An 18,116-nucleotide genomic window follows, 5' to 3' on the forward strand; every position below is an offset into this window, starting at 1 on the left:
CAGGTCAATGATTCTCTCTCATCATTAATGTTTTTTTCTTTCTCTCCCTCTCCCTTCCTCTCTGAAATCAATAAAAATGTATTTAAAACTTGGGCCTTTCTGATATTTTACATCAAGGATGTCACTCTCTCCATGGTTCCAGGTCAGTGGTCTACAGACCACAGCTCTCAGGCCAAACCTGGCTCACCATCTACACAACTCACGAGTGTTTTTACACTTTTAAATGTTGGGAGATGAAGGAAGAATAATATTTTGTGACACTTGACCATTTTATAAAATTCAAATGTCTATATTCATAAAGTTTTATTAGAACAGAGCCATGCTCATTTGGTTTGATAGTCCCTGTTTTTGTGCTACAGGGACAGAGCTGACTGGATGAGAAAAAGATCATATGTGGCCCTCAAAACCCCAAACATTTACTATCTGGCCCTTTAGAAGTAAGTTTGTTCACCACTGGCCCAGAATAATGCTATGGAACATAAGGCCGAATTGAATAAAAAGAGTGTGAATGCTAGTCCTCATCTGTGATTCTAGTCGGCTGATACTGAATACATTAAATGTGCTTCCATAGAGAACAATTAGTCATTCAAACCATGTGGCATATGTGGGTAAATGTTCAGGATTGCCTCCAGGACTCAATTAAATAGAAACACAACAGGGGGAATCAAATATAAAGATGGATGGGGTTTATAAAATAATAAGTGACTGTATTTCATGAGACATTTTTGGAAAAAAATCATCAAACATTAAAAAGAAGTAAGCCAGCTCACTCATTTTGGTGGAATTTTGAGTTTCAGAATCTAATGAAATGGAAATGGTGATATTAATGACTTCAAACAATACAGGATTTCCCCAAATGCTCTCTATTTAGTATTAAAATTTTTTATTTGAAAAGGAATTTTAGTAATCTTTGGGGTTAAGTATTTATCAAAAATCCATGGAAACATTAATCCTCTTCCTTATCCTGTTTTTTATTTTACAAACATGGAAGAGAGAGTTGAACACGGTCTTCCTTCAGGTTCCACCCAGAGTTATTTTTCTATTTATCTCTGGCCAAGCTAAAAGGGCGGAAATTTTACCTCATTTTATTAGCCCTTTTAACAATTTTATCTACTAGAAATCAAGGTGTTATAATCAATTTTAAAATCTTCTGCATGAATGTGAGTCCTCTAGGAGTTATATAATTTAAATGATTATGATATAAATACAGTTCAACGAGTTATTACATAGTTCTCCATGCCCTGGGTGGTTTCAGTACTATGGCCTTTAACAGGACATAATTGTATTATTTCTCCTGTTTGTTTTTCCATGGTTACTTTAATCTGATGATCTCCAAAGTTTGATCTAAAAGTGGTGTTACTATTCCTAATATTATTATCCTCATTATCATTGTCATTTTCATAACAGGGAATGCTAGGCTAGAGACCACAACTTTCTTTCTTCACAGCCAATAAGTGCATATGAATTTAAAAGCAAATTACAATGTCTTGTCTTTTCACCACAATGTTCATAGAGGAATATAGAGCTCCTTCATTCAGGCTCCTGGAAAGATGAAGTATGCTCGCAGCTATCCTTGCAAAACATCAGAACACAAAAAGATATTGCATTTAATACTTCCAAGAGTGTTCCCCTGGTAAGTATTTGTAAAGAAGCATACCGACAAGTGTTCCTGAGCCTTTCTGCTGCTTACATAACAGTTAACAAAAGTCAACAATTTACTGCAGCCATCTGATAAAGAGCAATTCTACGATAAACTAAATATAAATCCATTCCCTACTCGAATAGTATTACTATCGCGTCTACAGCAACAAACACAAAATACGCATTCAGTTCAAGGTGATTTGCATCCTTATTCATCAGTCAATCCTGTGAGGCATGCCCACATACAGCTTCCCGAGCAGGACCCTAACAGAAGTGTGCCTCCAAGCCTCCACCTGTGTCTGCTGCTTCCTCCTGGGTCCGTGCCTCGGTGTCACCCTGCCCTCCCTTGCAGACTAGTTGCCATCCCTTCTCAACTCTGCCAGGCCTCTACTTCTTTAATTAGCCCCTCCCTCCTACACCGTCTATTTTCTCCTCTCTATGGGATCATTCCCATCTGTTCATAAAACATGCTGAACTCCCTCCCACTTACAAAAGAAAGAAAAAAAAATGCAAAGAAAGAAAGAAAACAAAAGGAAAGCTTGACCCCAGATCTCCCTCCGGCTAGTACTGCTTCATGTCTCTTCTCCCCTTTAGATCAAAACGTCTCAAAAGGTGCCACTACTTTCTCACCTCTCATGCTCCTTCTCTCTGACCTCCCTGAGGGGGCACGGACCCCGGGCATTCACGCCAAAGGCTTCCATGCTGAGTCCCACCGCAGCTCTGTTCGCGCTCCCAGGGCCCCTGAGCGGCTCCCGGTGGCCCGTGACCGCTTGGGCCGCTTCCTCTCCTTGGCTGGTAAATAGCCACCCTTCCCCGTCATTCCTCAGGCCTCGCAGACAGCTCGCTCCTTCTCGCCCCCCTCTGATGAGTTCCCTACGTCTCAGCCTCACCACGTGGCAGTGTCCCCGGCTCTAGGACCACGTTTTCACGTCTCCATCCAATCCCCGGCAGATCCCATGCAAACCTGCACCGGTAAAGGCAGAGGTATGCACAGGGCCTCCAGTCTTACAGCCTCAGGCCCGGCCTTCTGTCCTGCCGCAAACTCAATGTACAACGTCCTACTCCTTCCCCCACCCGCGTATCCAATAAGCATCGGAAACGCACTCCGGCCAACACGGAATTCTTGACTTCGCTATTCCCCCAAACTCTGAAACTTCTTTGTGTGCCAGGGTCTGCGCACTGGCTCGGAACTCTATTTCCCAGGTACCCACATGGTGTCCCTTCTCTATCCCGGGTCTAGAACATTCTCTTCTAATATCCCGAGCACAGGTTTCCTCCAGCCAGAGGCCTTTCCTGACCACCCTCGCTGAAAGGGCGCCATCGCTCTGGGCCCGGACCACGCTGCTAGTTCCCGCCAGAGCACTACCTGCGCCTGTCCTCACGTTCTGCGTTTGTCTATTTGCTTCCTCTCGTCCCTCCTACACTGGAAGTCCAAGAGGGAAAGGTCATTTTTCTGTCTAGTTCGTTATGGCCCACACAATGTCTAGGAATGGAGCCCAAATATGAATACATGAATTAATGAATTTTAGGAATATCAGGTACTGCAATTGAAAACTCTTATTTCACTGAATGCATTAATTCTAGTTTGGGCAAACAGACTAACAAACTAACAGGCAAGAAAGGCAGGAAGGGAGGAAGGGAGGAAAGAAAGGAGGAAGGGAGAGAGGGAGGAAGGGGGGGAGGGAGGAAGGGAGGGAGGACAGGAGGGAGGGAGGAAGGGGAGGGAGGGAGGAAGGAAGGGAGGGAGGGAGGGAGGGAGGAAGGAAGGGTTAGACAGGAAAATAAAGCCATGGCTTAGAAGGAGAATTATTGTTCACGGCAATAAACTCTGGGTACAGATGCATAAGCAGTAGATGTGGATTGATGAATGGGTTCTACTATTTAATTATGTGAGTATAGGCAAATGTTTTCTGATTCTTAGCATTTCATGAATAAAGTGGTTAGAAGAAGTACACGGGAGGTTTTTCTGTTTTAAATCTATGAGCTACATCTCTCATTTGTAGTGACATTATACCTCTAAATGAGACAACATGGAGACATCCTATGCGAACATCTTGTGACAAATGTTAAGAATGGGCACCTTTTTCAGACAATAAAAATAAAGATGGGTACCACGTATTGGCCATTACTCTGTGCTAAGGACTGTCTTAAGTATTTTTACCTGTAATGTGTCATTTAATTGTGACCATGTTATGAGGTAAGTACCTTTACCCCTATTTAACAGGTAAGGAAACAGGCTGAGAAGTCTGCGAAGTTGGCCCATGGGGACACCACTAGACACCCACAGAGCTAGGATTCAAATCTAGGTCCTTGGACTGCCGAGTTTCTGTCTAATTAAATTAAAGAGTGTAACAGAGAGATACAGAGAGAAAGACAGGGAGACTGATATACAGAGAAGGAGAATAGAAATAGAAAGAGGCTGAGAGAGATAGAGAAATTGTCATATTAGAGACAAACAGAGACCAAGAAATGGATGAAGAGACTCAGCACCCACTTTAGCTTGGCGATAGCTCTGTGAGAACGTATTACTCTCTCCTTCTTTACGCACACACATCCTTATTGGAACTCCATTTTTTCCTAATACCTTCATCCCTGGTTAAAACTATATCCTTGAGCAAATGAGCCCTGATAATATAAAATAGTGGCCATTCAATTCCTGAATTTGTTACTAACTATATATTTAGTCCCTAGCAGACCGAACTCGGCGGGAAGGTGGCCAATCCCATCTTTCTCTGTTCCTTACATCTGGATGCTGACATAAGTGGAATTTAGGAAACAGAAAAGTCCTTTAAACAAATATAACAACCCCATGAAATGCATAAAAACTCTGATATTATCATGCACATAGTTACCAAGCAAGTCTTTGCTTCTTATTAAAATCCTGTTTATTAAGCTGCTTCTGCACCAGTATATGCATTAATGTGCTTATTCTGATACAGTAATTAATACCTAAGTTCTGGCAGTTTCCTCTTGCTATAAATAGATTGCTGGATCTCAATGGACATGATCCAGACTATCATGTCTATGTCTGTGGATATAGAACAGCCACCCAAATGAACACCAATTCCATCTTCTAAATATATATTCCACGTGGAGGTAGCAAAGGAAAAATCCAGTCCAAGGAATCCATACTTAGACCACTGGCACTTGCTGCTTTTCAGTGGGAGCTATGTTCTGACTTGAGTGGTACCCATTGTCTTTCATTCAGAGGCCTTCCTGGTAATGTGATTCCCAAGTTATTCTTCCAAACAGCATCCCACAGAAGTGGGGCGGGAATGAAAGCATTGGATTTACTTCATGGAAAAAAACATGTGTTCCCTTGTGACCACAAGGTGGCACAATGGTGACCAAGAATACTCAGCCTTCTCAGAATTACAATTACTAGAGGCGTTTACATAATGGTTGCTATTAATAGTTGTTATTATTATCATTACGGTATTTCAAAAAGGCCGACATATCGCCCTGGCGTTTGGTGAAAGAGATAAAAAGGTCTTTGATTTACTTTGTGAGCTCTTCTGCTTGCAACATCATTACTATTTTGCTCTCACCGGATTACTAGTCTCAGAAAGGACAAGTAGGTGTGCATATCCTTCATTTTTAAAAAAAATATTTTTATTGATTTCAGAGAGGAAGGGAGAGGAAGAGAGAGAGAAACATCAATGATGAGAGAGAATCGTTAATGGGCTGCCTCCTGCACACCCCACACTGGGGATCAAGCCCATAACCTGGGCATGTGCTCTGACCTGGAATCAAACCATGACCTCCTGGTTCATAGGTCGATGCTCAACTCCTGAGCCCTTCTGGCCCAGAATCCTTCATTTTATTTATTGCCCAAAGCTTTAAAGACAAAGAGCAATAACTTGGATAGTATGTTACATTTCTGGAAGAGGATAAACAAAACTTTATATTGTTCGAAGGATCTGATGTCGCCCAGATCCATGAGTTCGTGCCGGTCTCATTCTCCTCTGTAATATCAGAATAAAAAAGCCGTTCTGGGAATGTCGGCCTACAGTGAAAGTTCAGATTTGTTATTTGCAAAGTGCTCTTTCCTGAGTCCCACAAAAGACATGCTATTGGGAAGGGTATCCGGAATATTCCAACGTGCTGTCCACTTATTTATGATTGTTTGGTATTAGACCATCTCTCTCAGGCTCAGGGGACTAAGAGATCACTGGTGTCTGGGAATCCAAGTCCTGCAATCTCGGTCAGTTATACTTATGGGGCAGATCTAAAAAGCAGCCACTTCCCCCCAAATGGAAAGAAAACACAGGCTGGCCAGGTACAGTCGTTCAAGTTGCTCACTGCACAAGTCACGGATCTGAAGATGCAACAGGCAGGTTTAGTAGCACCTTGACCGCACACCCTCCCCACAACTTGCATGGATGAAGCATCTGCCATTTCATACAATCTAATAGCATCTTTTGTGTCCTTAGCTAGTTTGTCTTAAATGTAGGCCGCCCTCGTCAGAATGTTACTGCTCTTCTTCAGTTACCACATTGTTCTTGCCCTTACTTGCTTCCCACCATTGTTAAGTACAAAAGAAACATTTCATCTTTTTAAAAAATCAGACTTGTGTCATTTTTAATGCTCCTGTTTCAAAAAAGTCCGATGTGAGAAAAGAATAGTAAAAAAAAAAAAAAAAAAAAAAAAAAATCCTGAAAACCAAGTTCAGCAGATATCATTACTCTAAATGAACTGTGGGTTCCCTATCATGGGAGCATAAAATGTACATCACAGTTAGCTATGCATTAAAGAAGAATTTTAAAAGAAGCAGAAAATAACATGAAATTAGGACTTTCCTGTTAAATTCAGGGAGCACCATAATCATGAGAATAGGAAAGATTATAGTAAATTACATATGCTAATGAAAAAAATTCTTAGAATGCCAACAAGAAACCAAAATAGAATCAGGACTAAAAGCAGAGGGAGGGAAAAATCATTGCATTTTATGGCTGCAAGGAATCATGAAGTAATTTAAAGCAACATCCAGGCTGTACGTAGTTGGAAACAGGGGACCAGAGAGGCTGAGTAACTTTCCGAAATCCCCCAGCTCATTAGTGGCAGTGCTGGGACTGGAATCAATTACTCTTGGCTCTTAGGAGCAGGAATAGAAAACACTTAGAAAATTGACTTCAAACATCAGGATGAAAGCATGGCTATTTAGGAAATAAATAAGTTTGTGATAATTAGTAGAGGATTATTATCCTATAGCTAATAATGCCTTTGCATTCAGATTCCTTTGAAACCGCTATTATTAGGGACATATAGAAGGAAAACAGGTAAAACAGGTAATAATTATTGAGCAACTCCTATGTGCCTTACTGGCCAGATAGTTATGTGTACATGTGTGTATATGTAACTCCACACACATGTACAGCCCGCCCTCCATATCCACGGGTTCCATGTACAGGGATTCAATTGACCACCAGCAGAAAACACTCAGAAAAGAATTTGTTACACTGTTGCTGATGTGTACTCTGTAGTTAGGCCTTTTGTGGCTGCATCTGTACTAAGCATGTACAGACTTTTTTCTTGTCATTATGACCGAAACAGTACAGTATAACAGCTATTTACACAGCGTTTACATTGCATTAGGCGTTATATGTAGAAATGACTTAAAGTATATGGGAGGATGTGTGTAGGTTATATGCAAATATGATACCATCTATATATATAAAAGCCTAAGCAACCAGAACAACCAGAATGACCAGAATGACAGGAACAACCGGTCACTATGACGTGCACTGACCACCTGGGGGCAGACACTCAACATAGGAGCTGCCCCCTGGTTGTCAGTGTGCTCCGACAACCAAACTCCCCAAGCTGGCCAACCTCCCGCAGTCCCTCACCCCCGGCTGGCAGGCCCTGATTGCCCAATTGGGGCCAGGGCTTGGGCTGGGACAGGGAACTGGGGCTGGGTGGCAGCGGACATGGCCCCTTTCCCAGGGGGGCCAAGGGCTGGCTCCCTCCTCGAGGCTAGCAGCCAACCTCCCATGCCCCATCCCTCCCCCCGGCTGGCAGGCCCCGATCGGCTCACCGCCTTCCCACCTTGGTGGTGGCATGGCGGTGAGAGAAGGAAGAGACAGTAGGGGGGGAACCATGCAGTGGTGGAGCGCCAATGGTGGTGGTGGCGGCCAGCGTCCGCTCCTTCTGTGCCCGGCCCAGTAACCATCGCCTCCTCTCTGGCCTGGTCCTGATCGGCTTGGCCCCGATTGGCCCTGATCACCTTCCCGGCCTAAGGACCCCCACCCATGCATGAATTTTGTGCACCGGGCCTCTAGTATTCTATAAGGGACTTGAGCATCCTTGGATTTGGGTGTTTCAGGGGTGGGGGTCGGGTCCTGGAAACAATCCCTTGTGGGTATTCTGGGATAGCCCTCAAGATAAATATCATCTCCTTGGAAAAGCTGAGTCTCAGTGACAATGACAAAATTGCTCAAATTCACACAGTTGCCAAAGGGCACACACAGAATTTGAATCCACTTCTGTCTGAGTTGAAGACCCTGCTCACACCAAAGCCCTCCCACTGTGTGCCATAGAGTAGAGAAAAAGGATTGTTCCTCCCTCATCCAGATATCCACAGGCCTGTTCTCTGGCACACGGAGTGAGGCTCTGAGTCTCCGGGTGGCTTGCAGGCACCTCACAGACCAACAGCCAATAGCAGTTGGTTGGGGTTGAGCTGGGCCATGCCTGGCTAATGAGCCTGCTCCTCCCAGGACCCCTTTAATCTGCCGGAACATGTTGAGTGCATGGTATTCGGACAGAAAGTAGTGAAATCGTTTCTGAAACAGCTTGAATGCCCAGTGGGTCGTTCACAAGGGGGATCGCCTGTACAGCACACAATCTGATTCCTCTTGGTTTGCTACTAGTCACTAAGCCTCCGCATCTCTGAGCAAAGTAGAAGTTTGGTTCCCTAAGCACCGTTTTCCTAATCCTGATGCCTCCTGCGATGGGGAGGAAGTGTGGTTTATATAACCCAACGTGGTTTTGATAAGAGAGTACACAAATCATTTGCATTCAGATGGGAATAATTTATATTTCTTCTACCCAATGATTGCTCTTTTTAATCCCCGCCTCCCCCACCTTTTTCTTTTTGCTTCAGTCAATGTTCAAAGTTATGGAATGTTAATTAATGATCAAAACACTGAGAGTTTGCTGCTGGCGATAATACCTTACCCTTTCTTAGGCCTCATTAGGTGCCTGGTACTTACTGTTCAAGCACTTCGCAAATATCACTTGCCTTAACCTTATAACAACTCTGGTGGTGGTGGTGGTACTGTTCTGTTCCTCACTTCACAGTTGAAAAAACTGGGGCATAGAGAGGTTGAGTAAATTGCCCAAAGTCACATAGGAAGAAAAGAGTAGAAATAGGAGCCAAGCCCAGGCAGTCTGGTTTTTAAGCTGCTCTCACAATCGCAACTTCATACAACGAGAAAAACTCCAGACAGGAGCACTAAGAATCAGAAAGGCCAGCTGAGTTGCTCCAGGTTGCACAGGGCGGCTGTGGTCAGCGCGGGTCTGTGGGACTGTCTCGGGTGCAGCCCCTGTCCTTGCAGGTCCTGCCTCAAGCATGGACCACGTGCATTAAGAGTTGAAAATCCCCGCTACTCATGGTGTTGGCCGGTTCCCTGAGCCTGGCCCTGCGGAGGACTGAATGTTCCTGCTCCGCAGGCGAGAGGCTTGGGGACGGTGATCACCAGGCATGAAGCACTGCCCTGAGAAAGGGGGAGCCTTTTTCTTTTTTAAATATATTTTATTGATTTTTTTACAGAGAGGAAGGGAGAGGGATAGAGAGTTAGAAACATCGATGAGAGAGAAATATCGATCAGCTGCCTCCTGCACGCCCCCCACTGGGGATATGCCCGCAACCAAGGTACATGCCCTTGACCGGAATCGAACCTGGGACCCTTCAGTCTGCAGGCCGACGCTCTATCCACTGAGCCAAACCAGTTAGGGCGGGAAGCCTTTTCTTTTGAATTCAATCATTTTTGTTCACATTTTCGATGAGATTCTCCACACTCGTCATTGCTCTTAACAGCTCATTCCACATTTATTTTTCCTTGCCCACACACCAGCCTCTCTAAATAATGACAAATTAACAGTTCAGCTCAGAAAGCACGTTTACAAAACAACAGGCTTTTATTTCATAGCGGGTCTTGGAGTGATCGCCTTTCCCAATGAGGGACTGCAGCATGAAAACACTCAACCTTACGGTCAGCGGTGGTTCCAGGTCCTGGGCTCTAGGCTGTCCCTCCACAGCTGTGTCCCTTTGGGCACCTAACTCCTCTTCGGTGGAGGGGTCCGCATATGTAAAATGAAATCTGGCTAAACGACCTAATGTTCGAAGAAATAATCATCTTTGGTTCTGGAATGGGCTCTAGCTCTTTCCTTACCCTGGTCCCCAGGGCTAATCTCCATCCCCTCCCCCACCGCCCTCCCCCAGGCAAACTGGTATCCGATAAAATCAACAGGTAGCACAAAAAATAATTGCTCCGAAACATGTGCTTCTAATTCAAATAAAGAGCCTTTACCCGCAGTGCACAGGGCGCGTGACCCAAGCATTTTCTGTGGACGTGGGAAGGTTTCTGGTAACTTTCTGCGAAGAAGTTTTCTCAAGGTCTGAGCCTCTGGAGGCTCGTTCTGTCTCAAGTTCAAGTTACTTAGATAGTGATTAAGGCTGGTTGATAGCCCCCGTGGTAAATGACAGCACAGAGAAAAAGCACGCCCGGGCTGTGTAATTTAGCAAGACCCAACCTAGCTGTTTGGATTTTCATCCCCCGGGCGCGCTGAAAGCTCTCAATGACTAACCTGTGCCCCTCTGCCCGCCCAGGCGCCCAAGTTTCCAGGGACGCCCCGACCTCGGGGACTGCCCAGCTCGGGTTTCCTTATTTATTTAGAATCCCCTCAGCCTCAGCCCAGCCGCTTTTTCGTGCGACGACAGACTGGAGGTCCAGCATTTATGAAACAGCATAAATCAATGAGACCCAACAGCAAGCGGCCATCACTGATTTATTTGTCTATTTTCCCTGCTAGGGACTCAGCAACGAAGTCTACTGAACTTGGAAACACGTAGCCATGTTGAGATTAAGTCTCCAAACTCAACACAAAAGATGCCCGACATTCCCCGGGAAGGAGCGCGGTGCGGGGTGACGTGACGGGGCAAGATGCCAGCTGTCCCCAGCCAGACCTCAGGACCTGACCAAGGAGCTGCCAGAGGGCTGCACCGAGTGGCTTTGGGACACTGGGTGCCACGCAAGAACGTGGGAATTCACTTGGGCATAACGTCTTCTTCCCGGAGAGAAGCGGCAAAGCCATGCAGGCCAAGGGTGGTTTCCTGGCAACGCTGTGATTTTTGTCTCTTCAGGAAAAGGGGGTCGGAGGCCCTGCTTGCCCTCCGGCCACAGATTGATCTGAACTGAGTCCCTAGGACAAGCTTTCGTTTTCAAAGGCCTCAAGTCCAGGAGACCCTTTGGAAAGAATTTGGCAAGCGCCTCCCTGCTGCTCCGTGTGTGTGTGTGTGTGTGTGTGTGTGTGTGTGTGTGTGAGAGAGAGAGAGAGAGAGAGAGAGAGAGAGAGAGAGAGAGAGAGAGAGAGAGATCCCCACAGGCATTTCGGGGGTGGGGGGTAGGGCAAGGCAAAGTTATTTTCTCTGGCAAATGGGTCATGCTGCTCTTTTAAAAGTGAAAGGGAGAAAGAGGCCACACCAAATTTAGTACCGAGGCAGGGCCTGTGATTTATAGAGGAGCGAGGGTGTGCAGGGGCGGTTTCTAGAAGCCCAAAGGCAAAGCTTATATAAAACACATACACACACACACACACACACACACACACACACACACACACACACACACACACAGGGGCTGGTACACACGCCTTGCAGAACACTGAGAGCAGAAGGATCCATGCTCACAGTGGAGAGAGCTAAGAGCATCTTTTACGCTGGGTGGACTTCGTGCCCAATCTTTCAAATAGGTGCGGCCCAGGGAGTCCACTTGCAAAAGCCCTGGCCAACTCAGAAGAAATGAAAGACACGCATTTCAAGGGCAGGCCTAGGTTCCTTGGTATGTATTTGTACAACTGAATACGGTGACGCGATGGGTCTCCCTGCAGGGTAGGAGACACAGTCCCAGCAGAGTTCTGCTTTTGAGCCCGAGTCTCCGTGGATTTCAGATCCTTGGCCCCAGTCGGTCCCAGCAAGACACGGAATATCACTGGGGGGAGAAGAGCAGAGGGGGGTGGGGTTGGGGGGATAAAGGGCAGCAGGCCTGGTCAGGTCTTTGATTGAAGTCACTCAGCCATCAGTGTCTCGGAGGGAGTTCCCAGCCAATACTGTCTTTTGTGTTTGTTTTACAACAGTGGCGTTTCCTAAACTGCCCAGAAAAGAAGTGGCTTCCGCAGACAACATGTCCGTCATCTTTTCCTCACCAGCCTCTGTTCCCTGCGTAACTGCCTTTACATCTGCGGCTCGCTGTGCCAGTGGATAATCATACTCCCTCTCACGCGTGCAGGGGGAATATGCAACCGGGCTGCTCCCCTTCCTCCTTCCTCAGTGTCCCCTGGAAGGCATGTCCTTCATTCCCCATCTCACAAGAGGGTGGCAGGAGCTTCAACTACGTGTGAGGTTCGGAAGGAGGCACGCAGCGGGTAGAGGGCACGTGCCCGCTAAGCCAGCTTTTCTGGAAGGTCACATCCGGAGTTCTGCTGACATCTCCTGAGCCAGAAACCCCCCACATCAGCACCAGCCCCTCCCCCAGCCCCCCCAGCTGCAAGGGAGATTGGAGAACATCACTGACATTTTTTTTTTAACCAGGACACATTGTGGTCCCCATTGGGACGTTGTTAGAAAGAATCAAGAATGAGATATTTGATGACCTGGAGATTTAAACGATCCACCGGCCTTTAGGTCATGGGGATTAGGTGTGTATGTGCCAGCTTGCTGAGCTGGAGGTCCGCCAGCTCCCTCCCTGTGCCCCCTCCTCCCTCCCTGTGCTCCCTGGCTTGCTCGCTCAGTGGGGACCTGTACAAGGTGGGGTCGTGCCCTGATGTCCCAGCTGGTGGCCCCCCTAAGTTCACTGAGTGATTTCATCTTTAGGGAGAAAGGAAGAAAACACATTTGACCTCCTTCTCATCCTTGACTCAGCATCTGAAGCTAGAAATGCCTTTTTCTTTTTAAGCTTCTGTGAGCATCACTGTATTTGGGGAGTTTCCTTAGGCGGTGAAGCACAACCAAGGATTTACCAGTCAGTAGTGCTAGTATAAATCATGACAATGCAGAGAAATGCCATTTTGCAGGGAGCCTTCTTGCAATGCTGACAGAAGCACCTAATTGTAATGCGGATGTAGCTATTGCACCAGCTGGTCCAACCCCAGAGAGATGGTTGGTAATTGCAGGCTTTCTCATCCTACGTGACAACAGTGCCACTGTGGGCGCTGCACCAAGGCTGACACAGCGGCAGGGTCTACGCCACCCGAACACAGGCAGGGGCGCACACTTTCTGATTTTTGAGATCTTTATTGTTGAGTAACTCATCAGGGTGTCGAAGTATGTGATACATTTCAACAGAAAATCAGAGATAAATATTACAGGGGAATGCCTAGCTTACATTCTGTTCTGGGTAAGAGAATTTGACAAGTGAGTGTACTTATTGAGCACTGATGTCTCCATTCTGATCCTCACAAAGTGAGGTTGTGGGTCGATGGGGTCCAGGAAGCAAAGGAAAGTGAAAGGAAACTAGAGCACGGCTGCAAAGCCCAAATCTAGACGCCCGTGCGAGGGAAAATGCCTCTGCGTTCCTGGGGCCAGGCAGAAAGCGTGCATCATTTGTATCTCCAATGCTAAGCTTGCAACTTGTGACCCGAACAAATCTCTTATCCATAAAACAGGAATAAGACATGTGCACATGTTCAGTTAAAAAGATAAATTTGTTGCTCACAGGCAAAAGAAAGAGGGAAAGGAAAAAAAGGAAGGAAGGGAAGGGGAGGAGAGAGGAAAAAGGCAAAAAGGAAAAAAAAGAACACCATTTTATAAACCTATGTATTTTACTTTGATTGGTCATCTTGTAGTATGTGATTCAGATCAAGTTACTTGTGTGCTTTAATTTAAATAGAAAGAGAGAGACTGAGAGTCCCCAGAAAAAGTAAATCTATGTGCGTGTATATTTATATTTAAATAAAATAAACCAATAAAAAACTGTGGCATATACTGATTGCCCGCTCGGAAATCATGTTAAGAAAACATGCAGATAATTCTGAATGTAGCTAATAACTCTTCAGTTTATGGAGCAAAGTGACTCTTCATCGTAGTGATTGAATTTGTGTTTAAAGTCATTATGGAAATAGAGTATCCAGGCATAGCTCATGTCCTCAAGTGTAAGCTATGGGACAGCCCTCAGCTTCTCCATTTTAAAATATGCATTAAATCACTTTAATTACGTTTCACAAAAATCTTCCATTTAAATGAGTCTTCTAAATTTGATGGAAAAATTTCTCAAAATCCAAAGTTCAAGTTTTGTCAAGTGACCAAGACAGGCAGCATACATAACTGCTTCCTGGCACAAATAAATACCTTAATACCTTACCACCACCACCCCCACCCCCCCCCCCCCCCAGGAAAGCTGCAGTCCTTCAGGGCGCTGCTGAACAGGTTCTCCCAGAGCCTGAGAATGTCCCTCGCAGTCCAGGCCCTCACCCTCTCTCTGTGAGCCTGCTCCCTCCCTTGTCCTTGGAGAAAGTAGGAGGAAGCCCCCTTGTCAGAAAGCGCTTCCTTATGTCTGTCCTTCCTGGCTGGAGTCAAGTGGGGCATTTGAGGGGGAAATACTGCTCTGAATAACGCCATTGGCTTCTCTTCTGCCTCAAGGTTGGAGGAAAAACAGCCCGGCACTCCTGAACACTACCTGGGCAAGTGGCTATGGAGAAATGTCTGAGTTGGTGGCATTGCCTATTCCTCACAGCCGCTACCTCCTCCTGCGGATGCCAAGACACACTGGGGGCCAAACAGAGGGACTCCATGGGGAAAGCTGATGCCACAGTTAAATATCTCAACATGACAATCTACTAAATGCGTGCTTTGCATGGGTCTTGGTTAGATGGTACGATGTCTTTACACTATGAATTATGATATATGAAATATTATTATTATTGATACTGGTTGCCTGTTCTATTTTTATTTATTCCAGTATCCTTACCTTCCACCTTTCTCCCCCAAAATGGAACATGATACCTCCAATTGAAGATGCAAGTATATGGAATCATAAAAGGAGATGAAACTTACATTAATCAATTGACGCTTAGTAGCATCCCTAATACAAAATTTGCTAGCAAAAGAAAATTGATTGGATACTACATAATTTTTTATTATCTTTCATCGAGTTTAACCTGCTCTTATAATCAGCATGAAACACAGCTACAATGTCCTTGCAAAGCCCTGTTTTGTAACTACTTGCCTTAAGGTGACTGGCTAGAGAGCAAAAGGATGGAGTGGAATTACGATGTGGGACTACATTTGGGATTCCACGGAGATTCTGTTTAAAGTCAGGAGAGCTTTCTGGTAAGGGGCTTCCTTACACTCATCCAGGGCAGAGCTGGGGGTCTCCTCGGGGCTTTCGCAGCTGCTGACAATGGCGACGGCACTAAATGACCTTCTCCTGACCTTGGTGTCTGACAGCCCGGATCCTCGGCCTCCGGGGGCCTTTTCCATGTTGTGGAGCTGCTGGTCCTTCCAGTCCAGTTGTTTGGCACTGCAGAAGGGGGCGTAGACCTCCACGCTCCCCTCGAACTGTAAGCAGTTCACTTTGTAGTACTTTCTCTTCACCTCCAAGACATCGTTGAACCTGTGACCCCAGAGAATCTCCCGGGGGACGTAGGAACTTCGGGATTGGTGGGAGGTCCCCGTGGAATCGCCCGTGTAGATGAATGTCACCAAAATCTCAAAGTTGTCCTTGGCCACTGCCTTCCGGTCCAGGGAGTACAGAGGGCTCTCATGGTCGATTTCATGAACAATGGTGACCGGCGTGACGAGGATAATCTGGTCATTGACCAACTTGAGGTCTTTAAAGGCCATTGTCATGCGGCCCTCGCTGTCTTCTGTGTAGCGGAGAAGCTGGGCCCGCACGGTGCCTTCCACCACGTGGTTGGGCCGGAAGTCCCCGATCCGCCACATGAGGCAGAGCTTCCCATCTCTCATGCCGATGAGGGCGAAGTAGCTGAAGCGGATGGTTTGGGCTCTCTTCCGAGCCGTTGCCATCTTGGCCAAGGCCGCTCCGATGATGAAGGTATTGATGATGCAGCTGAGGATGGACTGGAGGATGACGGTGAGCACGGCCACAGAGCACTCCTCGGTGACACAGCGGTAGCCATAGCCGATGGTGGTCTGGGTCTCCAGGGAGAATAAAAAGGCACCCGTGAAAGAATGGACGTTGTCAACACAGGGCGTGATGTCTGGGTTATTCAACAGGTCTCCGTGGTGAAAGGCGATCAGCCAAAAGATGGAGCCAAAGATCAGCCAGGAGAGGATGTAAGACAAGGAGAAGATGACGAACATGTGGCGCCACTTGGTGTCGACCAGGGTGGTGAAGATGTCCACCACGTAGCTGCCCCACTCCCCGAAGATGTGCTTGAAGTACACGTTGCAGCTGCCGTCTTTGTGCAGCAGCCGGCGGCGGGCCCGCCTCTTCTCCGCGATGATGTGCTCCGGGGGGTAACCCGGGTACTTGGGGTCCACATTCACGATGGGGTAGCTGCTGCCGTAGTAGCTCATTCTTGCCGACGGCCTGCGGGCATCCAGGTGAGTTTGGTAGCAGAAATAGTTCAAGGCCAGTTGCTTTCTGTTGGTTTGGGTTTCCAGTTAAAACCTGCAAAAAAAAAAAAAAAATACTCACTTTAGCTTTAATTTCTATCTTTATAGTAACTTGCCAAATGTGAAGCAATGCTATGCCAAACCAGATAGCTAAGACTTGGTTTGAACGCCAGAAATGCTCAGTATGGATTACTCATTTGAGTTTACTAGTAGGATTCAACTCAGCCATTGTAGGAACAAGATAGGAATTAGAGAAAATAACATTTTTATAAATGCATAAACACTATGATTATCCCAAAGGAAGCCTCAATACTTTTTCTGAACCAATGTAAAAAAACATTGTCTCATTTTTATAGCCTCCTTTGGCATGAAGGCATTTAGAAAACAAAACAATCGATAATGCAAAAAGGCAGACTATGGCTCAGACATTTATCTAGCAGTCTTAGGAGCTTTCTAGCTGTTCAAATCAGGTGGTTTTCCTTGGAAGAAAGCAATCAGAGTTCCCACCTCAGTGTTAGAATGTAACTTACATGCGGGTGGCTATGATATAGTCCCTCACCTTGGGCTCCTGCTGCTTCCTCTCTTCCAGGCCGTTCCTCTTCCTGGTGTCCTCCCGGACAGGACAGCACAGAGCTGACTGGAACAGTAGTTCAGATTCAACTCCTTTACCCTACTTCTACCTTTACTCTTGAGAGGGAAAAAAATCTTTCTTAACCCCAGCGGAGTCACAACCCTCCCAGTCTGGCTTCCAATAAGGTATAAAATTGCTGTGCCTTTGTCTCCTAACACCCATCCTTTTTTTCTCTCTCTTCTTTTTTGGCACTGAAAGCTCTTCTCTTTCTCTCTGAATAGAAGCCCGAAAATTTGCCAAAGTTGCTAATTTTATTTCCCTCTTAAAGGGAGCACACTCACACCCACTCCTTCCTTCCTTCCTTCCCTCCCTCCCTCCCTCCCTCCCTCCCTCCCTCCCTCCCTCCCTCCCTCCCTCCCTCCCTCCTTGGTGTGTCCAGGAGGTTCTCACAGTCATCCCCAGGCAAAACCATCTCTGTCCCTCCAAATCCAGTCTTTAAAAAAGCACACATCCATACAGAACATACAGTTCCTATCGCTGTTAGCATTCACGGTCTAGGCCAAAGGTTTTCCTGAGAGCAGGTTTTAGAAATCCAATGTTGAATGGCCTTTGGTTACTTCTGGAAGAAATGAAGACGCCCCTGCAGCCCCCTTTACTGGAGTGTGTTTTCCCCTCAGTCTACCTGTGCTGGGCCGGGAGGGAGCATCAGAAGGAGGGGGCACTTGCGAGGACCCCGCCACTCTCTGCACTGAAAGATGCAGCCGGAGTCATTACTATTCCTGACATGGAGACCCCCCCACCCCCACCACTGAACCCAACCTAGGAAATAGATCACTAAGGCACCTCCCAGCTGCCAAAGCGAGGAAAGAGTTAATTTCCCTCCAGTCACAAGGAATCATTTTTCCTCCTCTCCAGGGATCAGGCCCACTTTACAATAAACACTTTGTTCGATGGACCACTGTGGGGATGGACACTCGGCCAAAAAATCCCGCAAGGCATGGAGGAGTGTCTCTGTCCGTCCATCCACCCGCCGCCGATCACTGCACCGACCCGCCTGTTTTGAGCAGCCCTCAATCGTGTTTTGGGGAGGTCATTGTATAATTTCAGGAT

General features: G+C 46.4%; 1 protein-coding gene across 7 annotated transcripts in view; it reads right to left on the bottom strand.

Moving 5' to 3' along the window:
- Positions 1 to 15,098: 15,098 nt before the first annotated feature.
- KCNJ16 (potassium inwardly rectifying channel subfamily J member 16) overlaps positions 15,099 to 18,116 on the bottom strand; it is a 92,264-nt gene continuing 89,246 nt past the window's right edge. For 3 of the 7 annotated variants that reach the window (XM_036341544.1, XM_036341545.1, XM_036341543.1), the window contains 2 exons: positions 16,995 to 17,122; positions 15,099 to 16,490 (listed from right to left, as the gene is read on the bottom strand). In XM_036341544.1, coding sequence (XP_036197437.1) covers positions 15,137 to 16,396 — 1,260 coding nt within the window. In that variant the 5' untranslated portion in view covers positions 16,397 to 16,490; positions 16,995 to 17,122 and the 3' untranslated portion in view covers positions 15,099 to 15,136. The remainder of the gene's footprint in view (positions 16,491 to 16,994; positions 17,123 to 18,116) is intronic. The other 4 variants (XM_036341550.1, XM_036341548.1, XM_036341549.1 and 1 more) reach the window with 2 other exon arrangements.

Source organism: Myotis myotis, unplaced genomic scaffold (genome assembly GCF_014108235.1).
Source record: "Myotis myotis isolate mMyoMyo1 unplaced genomic scaffold, mMyoMyo1.p scaffold_m19_p_17, whole genome shotgun sequence".
In the NCBI taxonomy this organism is placed as follows: domain Eukaryota; kingdom Metazoa; phylum Chordata; class Mammalia; order Chiroptera; family Vespertilionidae; genus Myotis; species Myotis myotis.